The 20,961-nt window shown below is 39.6% G+C and overlaps 3 protein-coding genes across 3 annotated transcripts in view; all 3 read right to left on the bottom strand.

The window, feature by feature from the left end:
* The window catches only part of pip5k1ca (phosphatidylinositol-4-phosphate 5-kinase, type I, gamma a), a 29,754-nt gene extending 12,494 nt beyond the window's left edge, over window positions 1-17,260 (bottom strand). Inside the window, 14 exon segments of the mRNA XM_025066304.1 lie at window positions 430-571; window positions 797-967; window positions 1,393-1,477; window positions 2,246-2,294; window positions 2,728-2,811; window positions 3,561-3,769; window positions 4,005-4,304; window positions 7,007-7,097; window positions 7,099-7,154; window positions 7,463-7,580; window positions 7,684-7,814; window positions 7,911-7,997; window positions 8,505-8,536; window positions 16,783-17,260. Of these exon segments, the coding sequence (XP_024922072.1) occupies window positions 430-571; window positions 797-967; window positions 1,393-1,477; window positions 2,246-2,294; window positions 2,728-2,811; window positions 3,561-3,769; window positions 4,005-4,304; window positions 7,007-7,097; window positions 7,099-7,154; window positions 7,463-7,580; window positions 7,684-7,814; window positions 7,911-7,997; window positions 8,505-8,536; window positions 16,783-16,915 (1,688 nt within the window). The 5' untranslated portion in view covers window positions 16,916-17,260.
* Window positions 1-20,961, bottom strand: part of LOC103399996 (methyl-CpG-binding domain protein 3-like) — an 844,757-nt gene that overhangs the window by 382,355 nt on the left and 441,441 nt on the right. The gene's annotated exons all lie outside the window — the stretch shown is intronic.
* gpx4a (glutathione peroxidase 4a) lies at window positions 17,975-20,456 on the bottom strand. The gene is made up of 7 exons (XM_008307266.3): window positions 20,241-20,456; window positions 19,820-19,914; window positions 19,582-19,726; window positions 19,221-19,372; window positions 19,055-19,079; window positions 18,742-18,801; window positions 17,975-18,252 (listed from the first exon to the last, which is right to left on the bottom strand). Exons 1-7 carry the CDS (start codon window positions 20,289-20,291, stop codon window positions 18,202-18,204), a joined length of 579 nt encoding a protein of 192 aa, XP_008305488.2. The 5' UTR covers window positions 20,292-20,456; the 3' UTR covers window positions 17,975-18,201.

Below are 20,961 nucleotides of genomic sequence, written 5' to 3'. Positions count from 1 at the left end.
TTCACTGAATTTAATTTGAACACAACAAAACAGAAAAGGTCTGTCCACGGATGCAGTTGCAAAATGGTATGACTGACATCAGATCATAATACCATATTTTCTAAACTATATATCGCACCTTTTTTCATTCTGGCTGGGTTTGCAACAGTATATATTAAAATTTATAATTGTACATGTTCATTTTTTGCCCGATGACAGCCACTAGAGGGCACTCTCACTGGCTGGTGCGATTTATAATCGGGAGCAATTTATAGTCCGGAAAATACAGTAATCCTTATGTCCAAAACAGTCAAAAGAAGATGTGATTTTTTTTGTTCCTACAGTACCACCATTTCTTTAAAAGTAGTATTCGCTTTACCTAGATGATCAATAACAAAACAGAGGCTACAGTGGAAACACCAACAGCCCACACCAATTCTTGTTGTTCACCTGTAGCGAGGATGCTCTGCTGTGTCAGAGGGAGATCTTTCAGGAATGGACAGAGAGGTGGTTGAGGACAGAGTGGTGGCGATGGAGGCCGTGGTGGCTTCTTCAAATGATGGAGGAGTGCATGGAAGAAGGTCTGGTCGCCCTGAAGGAGACAGAAATGAACATTTCAATTATCCTTTTATAGCAGGTTAGAGGTTTACTGGATTTCCTTAATAACGTAGTGAAATTAGTCGTATGGAAGACAGCTACCATGTCATATGGACATATATCTTTATATTATTTTTGACAACTCCCTACTCTCTGGTAAATGAGTGGTTTGGGTTAATTCTTTGGTTGTCTTTGTCACTGTATATGTTGCGGTACATGCATTGTTCACCCTCATCCTCCAGTGTTGGGAAACTGTGTGCTCCTCTCAGGTCATAGATATTCTCATCTCTCTCAGAGAGCAGCTGACTCGCTGACCAGGCTGCACCAGGACCCGTACTCTTAGGCACCATCAGTGAGACACGTCCCTTCTTGGATGGAGAGGATTTTAGAGCTGGGAGGACATAGAAAAACAAACGTGGTTAACTTGGTAAAACAGGTAGCACAGCTAAAATATCTGACTTCAACCGGGGAAAGATTACTTTAAAATAATCATCCCTCTCTTTCTAAAGATGTCTGCTCTGTGATGCATTTGTAGCAAATTCATAGTAAAATATAAAAAAAGACACTATTTTTACAGCTGTATTTCTGTGAATTCTTTCCATGTATGAAAAGCTGATCATGCACCAAACTAATGGTGTTCTTTCACATAACACAGAGAAGCACCTAATAAGGCAGTCTCTCCCCCGTCTGTGATTGTTCTGTCAAAGCTCAGCAGTAAAGGAGACACGAAGCAACTGACATTTGCACTCGCGGTTCTTTCCACACGGTTCATTCTGACTATGTAAGGCAGTGTGGGGCTGTTAAATATTCACTCACACGAACTCTTCTTGAAAACAGTGTTGCTCATGAACTTCAAGAACCTGTCGGCATAGAAGCCTGGACGGTGAACGGACACAGTGTCCTGAGGAGAGACACAGACAGAGAGATTACTGACACAAAGGTGGCTAGGATAAAATGATGAGGGCAGCATTTACGGTGGATTAACAGTCTATTAGTCCCCTGGTGTCCTAATCCATTGAGTCAATTCTCTGGGTCAATCTATCAGACAACACACACACATAAAAATGAGGACAAAAAAAAAAAAATCAGACACGCCGATGTTTTCTCATTATTCTGCTGCAGCAGACTGACAGATGTTGCCTGGTGCCCCTAAAGGTTGAAAGAACAAGTGATGTTAGTTCACCTTTGGTGAGGAAAACCTTTATTTCTATACACTTTGGTTTTTTAATAAGGTTTCTTTATAACTTTGTTCAATTACACAGCTGTAATGTTTGTTGGTAATCATTAGTCATTTTAATACCAATACTAGTATATACAGCATTAATACTAGTCCAATGATGTAAATGAGTATTTAATTACTTACAATTAAGCTACTAAATGTGAATATCTGTATTTTTTGTACAAATGTCAATTGAAGAAACAGTGATAAACATCTTTCAGCTCCTAAAAAGCCGTTGTATATACAATGTACTTTAAGTACATGGAAGAAATGCACTGTAAGGTCAACAAAGAGACAGAAAAGTAAGCAATAAACTGTAGATTTTTTTGCTTGGTCAAAAATAATACTACTAAGCTCGACTTCATTAGCCGAGAGTGAAGGGCAAAATCACAGACTTATACTGAGCACTAAATTGCCAAATGCATACACCATTAAGTATTACAAACTCACCCCATCATGAACCAGAGCCTTCCATGTGTGCTCGAGTTTCTTGATTAGCCTACAAAGAAAAGTACAGTTTAATAAAGTGATGAATCTAGTTCAGACGTGGGCAAACTTTTTGACTCACGGGCCGCTTGTGTGAACTAAGATAAACGACATGTTAAAGTCGTGCATAAACACCATTTATTGAGAAAATTAGTATTTTAGGTAAAAGGCACAAATATAATGTTGCTATAAATAAATTATATAATTTGGAAAGGTTTGGCAGGCCAGATTAAAAAGCTGAACGGGCCGCATCTGGCCCCCGGGCCCATGTCTGCACTAGTTCCTACTTCAAAGAAATTAAGCAGAGTTATTATCAGACCTGCAAGCTCTGAGTCAAGATAGAAACATAATCAAATACCAAAGGTTAAGATCTGTGAGCTTTTACTGTAATGCTATAATGAATGAATGGATAGGTGGGTGGGTGGATAGACAGACAGAACAATCACCTGTAGGACTGCAGGATGTCAATGATCCCGATGTACAGAAGAAGTCTCTCCCCCTTACCGTTGACAGCTGGAATTCCACCCATCCTGGAAAGGGAGAAAAAGTAATTTCGCAATCAACACACCTCAATCCTGTCGTGGCAGAGATTCAAACCAGCGATCCTCTGATGACAAGCATGCTGCTTTTAACACTAAGATGGGGATTTGAAAGTCAAGTGAGCAGAGGGCCATTGCTGGCAACATCAGTGTTGCATGTTCAATTATAGTTTGGGTTTTGATATAAATACCTGAGACCTATGCACAAGGCCAAAGCTGTACAAAGTAATGACTGATATATAACTGTGTGTGGTTGGAAACATATTTACATATTTATTTGGGCTATCATTAGTTTGGTCAGATTTTAGAGTTTACATTTAAAGGAATATAATATAATATAAAATACGAGAGTGAGAAAGAAAGAGCAGGTAAAACTACATCACACAATAGAAGCTGTACAACTCAATCTGTTTATCAAATCCCTTTGTCGCTAAAAAGGTTCCCTTTTGACCATTTAATCTCTAACCCCTTGAAGGTTCTCAGACTGGAATATCTGTCATTCAAAAGGTTTCTTCAGTAAGGACTGAAGAAATCTTTTCAGTGTGAGCTAAAGAACAAATGTTGCTGAGATACTATAAAGTCTTTCCAAAACTATTTTAACAGCCACATCTTTAGTTCATCACCAGTATCTAATGCAAGGGCAATATAATGATCAAACTTTGATTAGGTTCATAAAAGAAAAAGCAAAAACAGTCAGATCTTTGGGAAAAGACAAACAACTCTTTTATCTATGAACTCACGTGTCGTCTGTATCGATGGATCCTCCACATGCTGCTCCTCCCTGGATGGACTCCATGGCTGTGGAGTACAGGGCCTTCTGCTGGGCCACGGGCCTCTTTTCATCACTGTCGCCCTGGGATCCTTCCATCTGCCTTTCCCTCTCTGCCTGGTCCATGTTGTGAACCCCCAGAAGCAGGCTGTAGTCCATGATCTTAAAGCTTTCCAACACCTGACAGACAGAAACAAATGCATCTGGTCATCTTCCAAATACGCCATCGTGCAATGTGTGTGACTCGGTTAGCGATTCGTTAAGCGAGTGGAATAACTACTACAAGGAAGTGGACCATCGGGAACCGATTCTTGTAGAGAACCGGTTCATTACTTGTGCGCCCACTCTTCCTCTGATTCTCCTGCAGTATATGTCATCATAACATAATCATAGTCTTCTCAAACAGCAGTCATACCAGACAGTCTCTTTGCAGTGTCTTGCTTAGTGCATTGTAGGTGTCCTGGTCCAGCATCAGTCCGTCCTGTAAGTCCTGCATGAAGTCCAAGTCTTTGAAAGTTGGTCTGGCCTTTTCCCTCTCCTTCTTTGATGCTCGCCTCTTGTAGGTGGAGCCCTTCAGGTCATATTTGAGGTGCATGCGAACGACACGAGGAAGAACGTTGTTCATCACCACCATGCGGATGTTTTTACCACCGGACTGGACACAGTAGAGGCCAAAAAACTTGGGCAGCAAAGTACGAGGGTTTTGATTCAAGTTCTGGTGAAAAGAGTAAAAAGAAACGTCAGAAAAACACAATCCAATTCAATGCATCGATAAGGACAACGACTATTAAAATTCTATTTTTTGATGCATCAGTGCATTTATGTTCATATCTGCATTCTAAAAACCTTGCGGCACGCAGGCCAAATTCAGCCCACTAAACCACTTTATGTTCATATCTGCATTCTAAAAATTATTTATCACCTTGCGGCCCGCAGGCCAAATTCAGCCCACTAAACCATCCAATTTGGCCCACGACTGGATTCCAAAATAAAGGTCAAATGATTAATTCAGACAAAAATGTGATTTTTCTTTTCATTTTATTTGAGTGTCCGGCCCCAAAGGCGTCCAGAAAATGTCTTGCCCTCGGACAAATAATTGGTCCCCCCTAGATTATCAATGAAAATATAAACTTTTTTTTTACTCCTTTATGATTCCTTTGTGAGGTTTTCATCATAAACAATATTTTTGTGTTTATTATTCAAGTCAAATCTTGAACAAACTTCCTAGTGCACAGATTCATATTTTCTTTCTCTTCACAAACATCTCACGAGTTCAAAATTATTCTTGGCAGGTGGCTCAAGCAGTATTTACCATATACAGTACAGTATCTGTCTGAACCAGATCTGAGCCACATGCAGTAAATGTAAGTTCTGCTGAGTCAAGTCTGCTTTTATCCATAGTGTTTTACTGCTTTCATCATAGTCATCTGTGCAGAATATGCCAGTTATAAATCAACGCAAACAATGTTAGCTGGGCTTTTAGTCCAGCTAAAAAAAGGACTGCTTTGACCTTGAGGCCACAGACAGTTTGGTTCAATTAGCAGAAACAGAGCAGAGAGAGGTGAGACAAAGAGAGAGGGAGAGAGGGAGAGCAGTGATCCATGCACACAGCAGTCAGGAGGGAAACTAGGAGCAGCAGAAACAATATGAAAGTGTGGCTAAGCTGCTCAGCAGTTGTGGACGACCTTCAGCTGACAGGAAACAGAAAACAAGTAAAAAAGGAGACAGAGGGGGGAGAAAGAGAGAGAGAGAAAGAGGCAGATGGAGGGGGAGAGAGAGCTCTCCATGCCATCAGCCATACATGACCCTTCTGTCAATGTAAAAAGGGCAGAGCAGTGACGAGCCAACAACACCAACACATGACAGAGGGGAGAGAAGGGAGTGGGAAAAAAAAGGCAGGATGAAAGAGTGGCCGAGGGAAGAGTGGATTATAATAACACAATGTGGTGAAAGATAACACATAATAAATTACACCAGGCCTGTAAAGATGGTGAGCGCAGAGATAACACATGAAAATGTGGAGGAGGATGGAAGGATGAGGTATAATGTCGGGGTAAAGCAAAGTCTGTTACATCACACTGATCCGTACGCTGCCCGGAGGAAGAGATCTGTGGAAGTCCACCACTGACAGCCAGGATGATGGCTTTTACAGTGATACTAACTGTAATTCTTACAGACCTTAGCTACCATTTCTGTCAGTCCATGTCATTTGAATACAGTTTTTGTGTTTTTTACTAGCCTGAAGCTCCAGTCAATCTGCACAAACCTAAACTTCTCTACTTCCCTTTACAGATGGTTCGATCAGATACTCCATATCTGAAGCTGTCGTCTCAGCAACAGCGGCCCGCAGTAGAAGAGAAGGTACTGGATTGATAACAGTATCAGCAAATACTCCAAGTATCGATATTCAACATGAAAAAGTTGTATCGAGCCATCCCTAGTTTCTTTACATCTTAGGAAACATTAAAAAAAAGATCACAACCGATGAACATAAGCCGTAAATGTTCCTTAATGTTTTCACACTCATCGGTCTTTACACGTGACATCGTATGAGAGAACCTGTGAGTAATGATGGATGAAAGGGGAGGAATGAGAGTGCAGAGTAAAAAGAAAGTGACTAATGGTCAAGGATATTACTGCTGGTGTGAGTCATGCTCTGTTAGACAAAGGTACAGTACAGGTGGCTAATAAAAGCTCCAGCCAGGCTTTCATTTGCCCGGCCATGCTTGGAGGAGAAATCCCAGGCTTGTACAAAGAAGGCCTTGAAATGCTTAAAAATAAAAAGGTTGGTGTGGAGACAAAGAAATCCTGTCAGCAAAGGCTCCAACCTTTCATGTAATGGGAATCAATCAGTGACAAAAGAACATGTATGACTTAGATCAGGCATGGGCAAACTAAGGCCCGGGGCCAGATGCGGCCCCTACAGCTTTATAATTCGGCCTGCCAAACCTTTCCAAATGATGTAATTGATTTATATTATATTGATAATTAATTGTGGCCTGCAAGTCAAAAGGTTTGCCCAAGTCTGACCTCGATACTAATGTATAAAATGTTAATCCAAATTAAAAAAAGACAGGTTACTGCCTGGTTCAGAATGCTTATTTGTGAACTACTTCTGTGATAAATGGAACAGTAAGAGAAAAAACTACAATTGAAATGCAGCAGCATCTGTTTAACTTTTACTGGTTTACTAGTTCATTCTTCTTTTTTAATTCAGAGATAATCGCTATATATTTTAGATTTTCAATATCGGTAAATCACTGGCATTGAGTAGTAGCTCCTACGCCAAGATATTGTGGGCAGCCCTGCTCCAGATTGACCACAGTATGAGTACAGTATGAGTGTGAGCGTGAATGGTTGCTAAACATCACAGAGATACTGTAGCTCCTGGTACACTGGCTGTGTTTTTTTGCTTACCATGTAGTATCCGGGCAACAGTTTCTGCAAGAACTCAGCCTCCTTGTGCATCACTGTTTTGATGATAAATTCGTCGTCTTTAGTAAGGTACTGAACCCCTTGCTCCTGGATTTGACAGCTCAATCAGTGGCTCGTTGCACAGGGAATACTGCAGATTCAGACAAAACAGAAAAAAAAAACCTTCAACAACAATGGTCTTCGACATCAACTTAATAAGTACATTTGAATAATATTTATATGACTTGAATTTTTAGAAATGAAATGTTTTTCATTCCATGTCAGCCCTGCAATGTGGAACCAAGTGTAAACTGCCTTCTAGCCAATGGCAGTAGAAAATAGCTTCACTCCCATAACTCCCACCTGAAAACCCTGCAACCCTCCAACAAGATGAGTGTGTATTTGCATAGACCGATGGTGAAAGTTATACGTATATAATAATACAAGACTCTGTCGTACCAGGTAGTCATCTGGCCTGATGCCAAACAGTTCTCTGAAGTATCGAAAGGCCACAGGAGCGTATGTTTTGAAGCGGAAGTCTGGGAAATGATGAGCTGGAGTCAGGTTGCTCCCTTCACTAAAAAAAAAAAAGAGACAGAACATACCGTAGTATCCAAATTAATGTTTCAAGAAGAAGAGAATGTATAACAGTGTGTTGTTTGTGTCTTTGTATTAGAGACCTAGGAAAGAAGATGCTCTCCACCACATAGAAGTCCTGCATCAGCACATCTCTCTCAGGCTTGGAGCTAAGGTTGCCCACTGTGTAACCAATGCCCAGCTGAATAGCACCTTTCAAGGCCGAAGATGTGGTCTGCAGAGGGGGAGACGGAGAGACATAGAGAAGTTGAATTTATATTTAACCTTCAAGTTCAAATGTGAATTCTCAAAACACAAACCCACTCAGTACCTTTTTGTAGGTTGTTTCTCCTGAGGCATCCACTCCTCTGTGACCAATCTTTTTTCCCTGACCAGGCTGGCCTGAGGATGAGGGCATCTGGTGAGGAAGACATGTTCACATGCATCAGTCACATTTGATGAAGACAATACATAATAATAATAATAATAATAATAATAGAGTTCCTTATTTGTCCCACAAATGAGTAAATTTACAGTGTGAGTCTTCACAACCAACAAAAGCTGCCACAGGATTTGTGGTTCCAAGAGGTCCACTTTCCGTTTATTCATCTAAAAAAACAATGGTCCTCAACCTTTTTTATATCAAGGACCTGTCGGCTACTACCAGGCAGTATTGCAGACTAGTAACGTCTCTCCCTCTTCTTAGTCGTGGCTCCTACTAATATGAGACAACGCATACTCGTCAAGAAGATTCCATAGAGATGAATGGCAGTCATTCCGCCTCTACTCTATCATGTTTATACTGTACATCCATGAAACCAATGGATATTGATATTGTAAGGCTTGGTGAATTTTTAAAATAAAATGTATTTTAGACTTTTGTAATCGAGTCTGAAAAAAAGTGAAAGTGGAAATGTCGGCTTACCTCTGTGATGAAGGCCTTTTTAGCTGCAGCATCTAAGGGGAAAGAACAGATAGAAATCACAGGCTTCGTCACTGAACACAGAAGTCCAACTATGTGATTTCCATGTCAAACACAAGTAGGAACAAATAAGTAAGGGAACCTGAAGAAAAGTACAAAGGAGAGACATTTAATTTTTGAGTCACTGTGTGCAGTATTACAGTAGTATTACAGTGTCAAAGGCACTAAGTAAGGGGTCAGTTGTTAGACTGCCGTACATTTTGTGCAAAAACAACACTGACAGACTGACTTCTGTGACCTGTGGCTCATCATGCAATGGCATGATTGAAATAACTTAAATAAATCTGTTGTTTTCAACCAACCCATCAACCAAATTCCAAATTAAATTCATTTGATTACTTGTATTCACTGCAGCACTTCAATGGAAGCAGACTATGTTGCAGTGAACACACATTCTTGACTTGAAAACATGTTATTTGTGTTTTTCAAAACTAAATATTACAATACAATAGTTGGTCATAAAAAGCCCGGGCCATGTGAGTCAGACAGATGACAGGTTTTTAAAAAACATATTGCTGAAAATCCCTCTTCAAGCACAATCCAATTAAGCTGGACCCAAATCAACTTTAATTAGTACAAGCCTGTTTCATTTAAATACTCGAGTTTAGATCAGAGTGAAGTATGTGCTACAGTATCTCCACGCCAGGACACAACTGAGACAAGTCAGCAAACCGTATATGGTAATAGTAACTTTTCAACAGCCACGTTGTAACAGTTTTTTTTTATTTTGATCATTTCTGTGTGATAACAGGATACAGTCAGTAGCTGAGGGCAATCAAAATCCTGTTTTCATCAAGACGGCCTGAAATGGAGGCATAATTATAGCTGCACAACACTGGGTAAACAGCAGGGACAGCTAGAGGCGACAACAAAAAACATTAATAAAAAAAAGGACAAGAGGAAGAGGAAAAACAGAAATTAAAAAACAGAATTAAAAATTATAGCTCTCTCTCTCACACACACACAGACACCAGTTTTATCACCACTTGCAGATAAAAACAACTGGTGCATAAGTTTGAAATACCAACTACACAGTCGCAGCACATGCAATTGTGAATAACTAGTCCATAATCACCGATTGGATATTAAAAGACAGAACCATTTATGAGTTCAATCTCTGGAAGCTCTAACCCTAGGTGTGACCTAAAAGATGACATTTACAGCCCAAAACCGTTCTAGGGGAGCACTGTTTCCTCTACAGCTCCACTCATGTTTTCAGTCCAGTCGATGACCAGCCCCACTTCAGTCTGTCTCCACATCTCATGCATGTCCATGTGACTGAGCCACAGAAATGGCTGTCTGCTGCACCTCCTCCTGCCTGTTTTTTCTGACTCCCTCACTCATGCACACACAAACACATTAACAGCAGAACCAACAAACCAAAGTGTTTTACTGCAATCACGAGAGCACAGTGCAGGAACATACACAGAGGAAAAAAATAGACACGCAAGGAAGGAATGTTTGCAATGTTTGAAAATTAGAGAGGAGGCTACTTTTCCACCGTGCTAATTATTTGCGTCTGCAAGGAGCAGGCATTTCCAGAGTGCACGTGGGTGGTTGTTTACGTGAGGTTTTATAACGTGTCTTCTGCCACTGGTGAATTCTAAGTCTGGCTCCATGCATGTGGTTTTGTCTTCCACATAGAAAAGAAAGAAAAAGACAGTTTATCAGATGTTTTTGACAGCAGACATGCCCTTCCTCTCCACATGTCTCCACCTGTTAGGACTGCTCCGAGTTCGCATATGCACAGACATGAAATTGCAAATGCAACAGCCACGATACAACAGGCCTTCATACAGTAGTTTAATGAACTTTTCTTGTACCATTTCTCTGAGGGTTTTTCTTTTCTTTTTAAGTTCCTCCAACTGTGGCAGGTCGTAGTGCCACCGAACGCTACTGTTTCATTGTTACCTAAGAAGTTCAGAAGTAGACAACCAGAGCGGCTTAGGTTTCTTGAAGAAGCTTGACCTCTCGTCCAAGAGGCGTCTTTACCTCAAACTAACGGTGCATTGTTACAAACCAAACATTTCATGGTATCAAAGTGTCACTGGTGCAAATGCTTTTAAACTCATATTTATGGTAAGGCATTAAAAGGCTCTGCAATGGAGGGATGTACTTAGACTTAGACTTTATGTATTTGTCATTCATATTTACATTGTTGCAATTCTCACCAAAACCTAATTTTGTTACTCCTGCACATGTTAGCAGCAGGCTCTGTTAGTGCTGTTGCACTACCTTCAGTATGGAGCATGTTTTTGGGGGGTCCAAACTTGTACATATTGGGAATTAGGGTAAATTCATTGACAGTCTATTTCAGGGGTCACAAGTTACATTTGACAGAGGGCCAGACTTTTTCTGGAGAGACACCTTAAAGGTTGATCATTCAAATAAAATAAAAATAAAAATCAAATTTTTTACTAACATTATTATTTGATTTTTTAATTTGGAATCCAGTTGTGCACCAAATTGGACGGTTGGAACGTGAACCTGCCCTTGCCAAGCGGCTGGAATTAACTGGAATTAACCCAACACCTAATGATTAGGTGTTGGAAATAAATGAATCAACTTTAATGTAATGAAACGAGTCGAGACGCTGACTAGTCACTGATGATGTCACTGGTATTTTTCTGTAATTTAAACGAGGGAATGCTTTAAAATAATTTGTATTTCCTGGAAACGTACAGCTTATTCACAGAACACAGCCAGTATATCATCCACAACAGGCAGGGCAACCTTATTACTGGAAGTATAAAAGAAGGTACTGTGATGTCTGCAAAACATTCAGGGAGGAAAAACCACACAGGTTTGTAAGCCCAATCATAAAGTCCTGCTGTGTCAGAGTTTCTGTTTTTGGATTATGGTTAAACATGTACCGAAATACTTGTTGGGTATTTTTACAGAACACCCTGTTTGGTGCAAATACTGTACACAAAACCATTGAAACCACTGAATTAAACAATGGGGCTCACACCTAGCTTGATCTTCATGACTTACTGCAATTAATAAATTGGTTTTAGTGAGAAACAAAAGCCATCCTTTTTTTCTCACCTTCCATAATGATTATGTTGCTGTTCATCCAAACCTCACACATTGTGCTCGGTAAATATTGTGTGGCGTGAGTTTGGTAAAACAGAAAGTTAAAAATGACTAAAGTGTCAATGTGAGTGAATAGTGGTTAATCTCTGTGAATGCCCCAGATGATCCGTCAGGCATGTACTCTGTCCCTGGACCAATGTCAATTAAAATGGCTCTCTCGAGAATACTGTATCGATAATGGACAAAAGGAATTCACTTGATCACACCATGAACCCAGTTAGCCCGGGCATGAATGTCATTAATATGATTATGTTCAATTCATGGAAAAATACGGAGATGAAACATTTTAGACAGAACACAACGTCATAAAAATGGTAACTACCTAATTCTGAGGTATTTAACACCACACATGAAATGAACAGATGAGTGTTATGTGACTAAGAAAAGAATTCCTGAAAGGCAACTTCAAAACAAAACTGTGACCACAAACATTTTCAGCTGACAGTAACCTCAGTATGGAACCTTCGAATGTATACCGTGTGACACAGTAACTGCAGCACGTTTACAACAGAAAAACCAAATCACAGAAGGGTTGAAACTGAATGTAGGTTAAAGTTTAAACAAGGACTCCCACTGGCTTAGCTGGACAGAGTGAGAGACAGAAGAGGACAACTTTGTGCCAAGTCATTTATTATGATCAGCAGCATTAGGCCAACAAGAGAGTAAATGAAAAGCGTCCTGCTACCAGGCCGTCTCTCTGGAACACTTAAACTCATTAGTTGAAGATTAACTGCTTTATATTGATTAGCGCGAGTCTGTGTGGTCCATCAAGTCATGCCACAAAACTCAGGAGCCGGTTATGTGATTCTGAGTAAACAGAGTACTGTATTAAAGTACAACTCATGAATTGCACCCTGATTATCTGGGTTACCTCAGATCACATTTGTCAAACTCAAGGCCGGTTTTATGTGGACTGCCAGAGCATCACATCGTATGGTTGATTAAAAATCTGTGATGTAGAGTTGTGGTTATTGGATGAGTTAAATGCATTGGTCAAATGTGGTGTATGTAAAGATGAGAAAATGTAATGATCCTTCAATGATGGTGCGTTATCACTGGTCAGCAGTAAAAGCTGCTACCGGTCGACCGGTCCTTGGTTGAGCACCACTGTAGATAGTAAATAGTTACCTCCCGACAGCAGCGTGGATGTAAAGTCAGATATGTTACTTCACCTTAACATAAATCTACATAGGCCTCCAGACGATCTATCGGGATTCAAGGCCTGAATGGTCACCAATATAAAGACAGTTAAAGGTCATGTCTCACTGGCTGTCTGCGACTTATCATCTCTACTGTGTTTTAGCATCACTGCAAAGTAAACGTTTCTTGGCGGGTGTTGGAGGCACCCACTGATTATCACATAAATGTTTTACCACACTACACCAGCTTCAGTGTTCAGATCTATTAAGTTAAGCAGATGCAAATGATAAACGCTGCACTGTTCCGGCAATAATTTCACACCTTACATCTGAGTTACAATGGAAAAAATACATATGGTACAATAAAAGTAGAGATTATATGTTTTAATATTTTCTTCCCTGAAAAATTTTAGATGTTTTTACACAAGCAACTCCCTTTCTAGTGTTTTTCAAGGGCCATACTCTGGAACTACAGCTCCCATATTATCACTTTTCAAACTATCAAACTAAACCTTATGACTTGGCAGGTTAAAACACAGAAATAATTATTTTACTATTTCAACATAACACATTTTTTTTGCAGTCTAACACAGTCATTGAGGTTGTATCTGGATACAAACCAACCAAACCAAACCTTTAGAAACCATTTTCTGCTTTACTCCAAGCCAAAAAGAAAGAAAGAACACACCCTACGAAAATAGCACACATACCCACGTCTCTACACTTTTACCTCCAAGGACTGTGGAGAAAAGATAAGCACAGGACCAGCACTGTCACACAGCAGTTCTTAGGCTGCTTATACCAGCTGTACATCAGCCGACTGCAGATACTAGGCCACTATATAACGTGGCTTCTAATTTTATCTGGACTGGATAAGAACGGTAATTGAAGCCACAGGCAGAAAAAATTCAACTGAGTCCTTTAAAAAAAATGAGATTCAGTGGGAATTCTTTAGATGAGTGTTTACAACCTCGAGTCTGACTGTGCTATCGCTCCAGGTTCTTATTATTAAATCATAATTGTCTGCACAGCAGATACAGTTACAGACAATTCATTGAAACCAGCAGGTCTTCCATCGACAGTCATTGAAAGTAAAACTGTCAATGTTTCTGTGTAATTAACCACAACAATTCTCAAACTAGAGCTTTGAACACTATGTCTTTCTGCCATGTGTCACTGTGTCTGTGTCCTCTGTCTCCAAATCACTGTCCTTCTCCTTCACTATGTCTCAGAATAGAAAAAACGGTGGGCGCACAAAAAAAGGAAACAGATGGTCAGTCGACCACATACGGTATGAGCCACCACGTTTTGTGCTTCCGTCAAACAGAGACAAACAAGAGGGGTGCTCTGTATCGCAGGTTGAAGGATGAATGGCAGGGTGAAGGGAATTACTCAGAGGAGGAGGTGGATGACATGACGCGGAGTTGGACACCACAGATGTAAGGAAAATACGTTTTGAATAGGACTAAACACAGAGAAAGCTCAGTTTAACAGCCAGCTGTGACAACCACCTTACATTCAGAGCAGTCGAGACAAAGAGTCAATTGCCTAAAAATTCTGAAGACTCTGATGTCCATTTTAGTTGTTGATCTTTGCCGCACACTGATATGTCACCATTACATGGAGCCCATTAACAAGCCAATAAGAAACGAGCTTTGGGACCCTGAAGCTTACCTTACAATTGATCAGTGAAATGTAGAGCTAATCTGTCAGCATTAACACAGACAAAGGACAGAAAAGAGTTTTAAGTTTTAACTCTGTTCCAAACACTCAATTCAAAATCTCATTCAAGTAGCTCTGATCTCCCTGAGTGCTAACAAGACGCATTGGCACACATCCTGTTGGCCCATTAGTAAAAGAAGACAATAAAGTAATACTCCATTGTTTTCGACAGGCCTGCTCAACAGTTCTCCTGGGCAAAGATAAACAACACTAATGCTCATGGATATTAATATTTTATTTGGAATATTACACACCCCAGGACACATCACTGTTCCTGGTAAGTGATGTTCCAAACCGAACCAATTTATCAGTTGTGTAACTTTAGAAAATATTTCTTCATGTTCCTTACATGCCAAAACAAAACTCTAGTAAAATTAAAGAAACTGCAATGGAATTATATGAGTGGTGTCAAACATGTGGCTACAGACCAGAACTGATTCAGCTGCAATTTAGCAATAAATCAGGTTTGATTATGATTTCCATTTTGTCCCCCAATCCATCACGAAAAAACAATTTCACTGAATATCTCACAGTATGATCATTGATCAATGATCACTGAGTCGAGCGCACTCAATTGTGAGCAAACACATTCTGTTATATTTGGTACTTTTTTCTTAGTATTATTAGTGCTGCTTCTACGTTCATATGGTTTATTTTATGGTTACGTACATTTTATTTTTTTCTATACACCAATTTATTTTTAATTTGATAATTAATGTCGTCAAGAGATTCTCGTTGTGCACTACACACACAGTGTACACACAGCCGTGGGCTCCGCAGTATGTTTTTGATGGTTCCGGTTTTATCATCCACTGCGGACATTAAAAGACAAACCAAAGGCAGCAAGGACTTTACATTAGCTATTACAGAATAATCATGGTGCCACTGTCTACGAGAGTGTGAACCAGCAGACTGCACACACACTAGCTGAGACACGCTCCATCTAGCACATGGGAAAGAATGGCATCTGAGCCAATGTCAGTTCTATTTCTTTTGTATCCTCACACTGACAGAGCTGAGCCCGACAAGTGAATCCAAGCAGACTGCCTTTTGATTCATGAGCCTGCTCTGGACAGCAGTGCATGGCTCCTGTCAAAGTCTTTGCACTTTTTACACCAGAGACAAAGGATGTAGATTTGTTTTTTTCTTTCAGACCACAATCAGGGTCTGAAAAACAGTGGCAGGACAGCACAGGCACCTTTCAGCAGTGTGAAAACCACAACAAAACAAAAGGGTAGATTATTATGTATCTCAAATTTATCGTACCGTCTGGTGGAAGGCCATCTTAGCAGTGGTTGTAACCAAAAACTACTGATGTCATGTCATGATAAACAACAGACTACACACACTACAGATTTTATACGAGAGATCAACTTACTGAGTATACTTAACATGCAGAGCTGGACCTATGTAAAATAATATTTTAATGGGGCCACATATGGCAAAAGACAAGTAAGATCACTACGATCTGCTACAAAACACTTTGTGACCCAATTATTATTTATTTATTCATTATTAATTTTATATCTATCTTTGTGACATATTAAGAAAGTTTTATAATAAAAAACAAATGTGAAATGTGACAGAGAGTCAACTGTTTTGTCTATTCAGTGTATTTTTACATGCACTCTGGGTGGTGACAACTGTATCTTGTATTTTAATTTACTTTGTATTTTTATATATATACAGCATATATACACAGTATATACACAGTATATCTATATATACAGATATATATATATATATAACATACACTTATAACATCAACTTATAAATATCCCGATTACATAAATATAAAGGGAAAAACAGGAGAACCAGACAGAGGGAATCCTCCCTGTAGATAAACACTGTATATTCCTACATAAGTCTTCAAATTCATACAATCCTAGTGTTAATAAAAAAACAACAACAACAAAAGCTCTTGACAACTCAGCATCTGCAAGACGCCCAACGATAATCCCTAAAATTCCAACATAATGCAACACAATAATACATAATACAATTGTGGGGCAGTGTTATCACCATAAGTACACTCGCTGTGCCTACACAAATGTACGCATATGTTTATCTAACTTCACCTGCTCTGGTCATCAGCTGTTCTCTGTTAGCTCTAGCTTAGCATTTACCACTGTGAGCTAGCAGATATGAGTCGGGACTTTTAGTCACGGCAGCAGCATCAACGATCTTACCTGTCAGCGAGTCGGAGGTAAAATAAATACATGTTTCAATCAAAATTATTTGTGTTTAAGAATGCTGGTACGTACCAAAGTCTGAGGCGTCCATGCCATAGCTAACACCAACCACCGTGTCCCCATCTTCGGATGCTGCGTCCCCGGATAGCGGGCTTCCGTCCCGGGCCTCCGACAAGCCGACCGCTCCCTCAGCTGCTGCTTCCATTCAGTCTCCCGGTGAAAAAACAGACAAGCCCTCCGAATGAAAGACACACAGCGACTGTGCAGTCCCCGCAGCAGGGAGGAGCAGGAGTGTATGACTTCTAATATGCTGTAATAATCAAACGAGTTTATCTGCTACGGTGCCTTCATCCGTGCGGTGTTTTTCACACAGCTCCTGCTCCTCTTTCCTCCTGCTCCTCTCTCTCCTCAGCTCAGCTCCACCGCAGCGCACTTGCTGCTGCTGCCTGCTTTCGTGATAAGGCACTGGGAACTTTGACGTCCTCTGCAGAAAATTAGAGGAACTGCAGGCAGCTGTGGTAACGAGTGCAAAACCTGCCTATGGACGCCAATTGGAGACGTGATAAACTTGTTGACTGATGTTTACTGAACCCTAAAAGTGATATACAATATTTGAGCACAAATTTAAAACATATGTCATTTTTACAATGCACTCAAGCAACGAGATAAAAGAAGACCTCTCAGTGGTGGGACTGTCATGGCCATTATGGGGCGACGAGCAGGGAAATATGTCCTGGAGTTTTTAAAGTATTGTTCCCCATATTGGAGATGGATTTACAACATTTGCAACATATTGTATATATATATACATATATATGTATATAAATATATATGTGTGTGTATATATATATTCAAACTGGAAATAACTTCAACCACCTATCATTTATTTATCATCCAAAAAAACAGTAAATAATGAGAACATGGAAGGATGCTCATATTCGGTCCCTCTGCAAAAAAAAAAACTTCCCTAAGTGAACAGCATTACTTTAAGTCAGGTTTACAAACAATTCTGCAAGAAAACATGTATTACTAAAAAGTAATATATTATAGCTATATACATAGCTTTTGCCTTTTTTTCCAAGGTGGGGGTAACTGGGAGTGTACCAACCCAGTTAGCAGAGAAAAGTTTGGCAACCACTTATATAGGCTATATTTCTTTATGAAAAAAAATCATTGAGAGTCTGATGCTCTCTTTCAATAAAATATAGTCAGGGGGAAAATCATCCAAAAGACTACATGGCACAAAAACACCACTGACCAAACATGACTGTGAATCTTAGAGTTTATTAGTGATGTTGACAACTTTCCTCTTTTCCTCTCCATAGAAACAAGTTTTTTTAAAGTTGGAGATTCTCCCAGGAGGTTTGCACGCCATTTTCATCAGGTCTGTTCTACCTGCGGTGCAGGTTTGTGAACAGATCGTCACTGGTCTGGGATGAATCCAAATTATATTCATTGATGCTTGGAGAGGCAGAGAAATTAATATATGATTTAAGAAGAACTTTCAGTTTGAAAGTACTCAGGAAGATCTCGCTCCACTACCTGGAAAGAACCACAAACAGAGTGAAAAGGTGAAAAACAATCTTACAAACTGTCATGGACTGAAGCAACATTTATTATTTATTGGTTTTTTTTGTTTGTTTGTTTGTTACATTTTCTGTCTGTTTAGTGATCTAATTTGCCGTAAATACAACTTTTTTTGTTGATTATTTCCTAAATAACATAAGCACTGTGTATGGGATTTGTAAGATTATTTGTATACCAATTATTTTATATAATAAATATGTATATTTTATATTTTAATGACCTTACACTCAGTTTAAAATTGAATTTAATAGTTGACGTAAATTTTGTAATATATATTTTTCTATAATGTTGACTGAGCGCTACCACATTCTTCTGAATATTTTTTATTTATTTGTCCAACTAATTCATTTTACAAAACCAAAACTGCATGTCCTATACCTTTAAGCCTAAAACCATATTACTTGGAAACAGTTGGCCAATGAAAAACGTGTGTCCTGTACGTACCACAGGGTCATCCATGGGTCCATATCTCTTCACCACCTGCCCTTCTCTGTTAATTAAAAACTGGAGGGGAAAATGAAAATGAAAACAATGCATCACTTAAATCGATTTTTTTTGTTTTAAAACAAATCAATTTCAGAATAGTTAAAAAATGGTTGTTAGTAATTCCTACAGTGTGGCTCACTTAGTGTGTACACTAAAACAAGGAGGCTAAGCTCAGCTAGCAAAGTAAAATTGACACAAAAAACCTACACGTTTTCTGATCTAATTTTGCTGGTGGCGTCACAAAAGAAACTAAAATAATTTGTTTATTTACCTTGGTGAAATTCCACTTGATGCTACTGCAAGAATGAAAACACAGCAAATGTTAATTGAAACAAAAACAACACAACAGCAGTAACACTTTGACATGACTGTCATTTACTGCCCAGTGGTACAGACTAAATGCTAACTCAGCCCTGTCTTAGCGTGAATGCTCTTACTTTCCCAGAAAGCCTCTTCCATTGGGCTGCTCCTTCAACCACTTCCACAGAGGGTGAGCGTTTTCCCCGTTCACGTCGATTTTACTGAACATGTCGAACCGAACGTTGTATGACTCGGCAAACTGCTTGATCTGAGATTCAGTGCCAGGTTCCTGAAGGACAAAAATGGTGAGACCTTGGTAGATGGATAAACTTGATAAAGTTAAACGTCAAGTGCACTCAAATACCTCAACTATACAAGAGTACCTAAATCTACAAGACAACAACCTTTAGGAACTTGTTGTCATGAATTGAAATATTGATGTAACCTGGGATCTCAAGCTCATCCAGTCATGCTAATGCTACAAACCACTCTGTGTACCTGGTTGGCAAACTGGTTGGATGGGAAGGCAAGGATTCGTAAACCTTTCTCAGCATACTTAGCGTGCATTTCAGCAAGCTGAGAGTAGTTTACTGGGGTTTTGCCTCATTTTGAAGCAACATTGGTAATGATGACAACATCCCCCCTGTAAACACACACATACACCAACGTAGTCAGTAATAAGGGCATTGTGATAGGATGCAGTACATGGCAAGAAATACAGTTTAATAAGATCTACCTGTATTTCTCCAGGGAGACCACATTGCCGTCAATGTCTGTGGCTGAGAAGTCATAAATGGATGTAGCCGTCTGCCAGTCCCCTGACTGTGCAGACTGTCAGGACAACACCGGAGGGAAATTACACTGGTTACTGTCAAAGTGCACATTCAGATCTTGTGTCTAACCAGCTAACAATCACAATTTATTAACTCGATAACATGTGTCAGGTATCTATCTCAGTGTAATGTTAAAGCAACACCTAACATTCATTTTGAAAACATTAAATACCAAAAACATGACTTGTGGTAGAAATAAAAACTTTAAAAAAAACTACAAATTACACATTGAAAATCAAAATTTGACAGTCTTTCAGCTAAAACAAATCATAATCCGACTGACTATGTGTTAATATTCAGTTGTAATGTGATTTCCTTTCTTACCACAGCCTGCAGCAGGACAGAGAAAAGGACAGTGGACCCTATCAGGCGCATGGCAGCGCTTCAGTAAGGTCCTCTGTAGGCAGTAGTGATAAAATCACAACAGAATCCCACCACTGAGTGAAGCCCACTGAGTACCACAGTGTTTATATAACAGCCTCAGCTGATCATTAACAGATTCGACTGACTCTCCCAGGTCAAACTCTGCTGATGATTTTAGAAAACTCTGGTCAGAAATGTAGCTGTACAGTAGTCCACAGTTCACGACAAGATCATAACAGCATGAGGAAACTGTCGACACATTATAAAAGCAAAGAATTAGGCCATGAAAGGCTGAGCTCCATGTGGCCAGGGCAAAGAGCAGCAGATTAAGAAGCACGTGAATGTATTATGTAATGTTTTTTATATCAGAGTGAAAAACAAGAGAAGTGGCTTTAAGGGATACAGACAGAAACTACCAGCCCCAGACCAATATTAAAGCCAGAAATAGAACGTTTGTTGCCTCACAAGGGCACTTCACCAGTGTTTACCTTATTTGTAACATTTCCTATTGTTAACCTCCCTCTGTGATCAGGCCTTAACATGATCAAGGACAACAGGGGAGGATAAAAACCCCTTAATTTGAATCTTTAAAACCTTTTTTGAGTACTATTTGGAAAAGCACAGAAAATGTTTTTCTGAATTTTCTTTCCTTTACTGAATGTACAAACTGTGCTAGGCTTCA

This window comes from Cynoglossus semilaevis, chromosome 2, assembly GCF_000523025.1.
Source record: "Cynoglossus semilaevis isolate Cse_v1.0 chromosome 2, Cse_v1.0, whole genome shotgun sequence".
Classification (NCBI taxonomy): Eukaryota; Metazoa; Chordata; class Actinopteri; order Pleuronectiformes; family Cynoglossidae; genus Cynoglossus; species Cynoglossus semilaevis.
The sequence above is the reverse complement of the archived record's forward strand: the minus strand, read 5'-3'. Positions and strand labels throughout refer to the sequence as shown.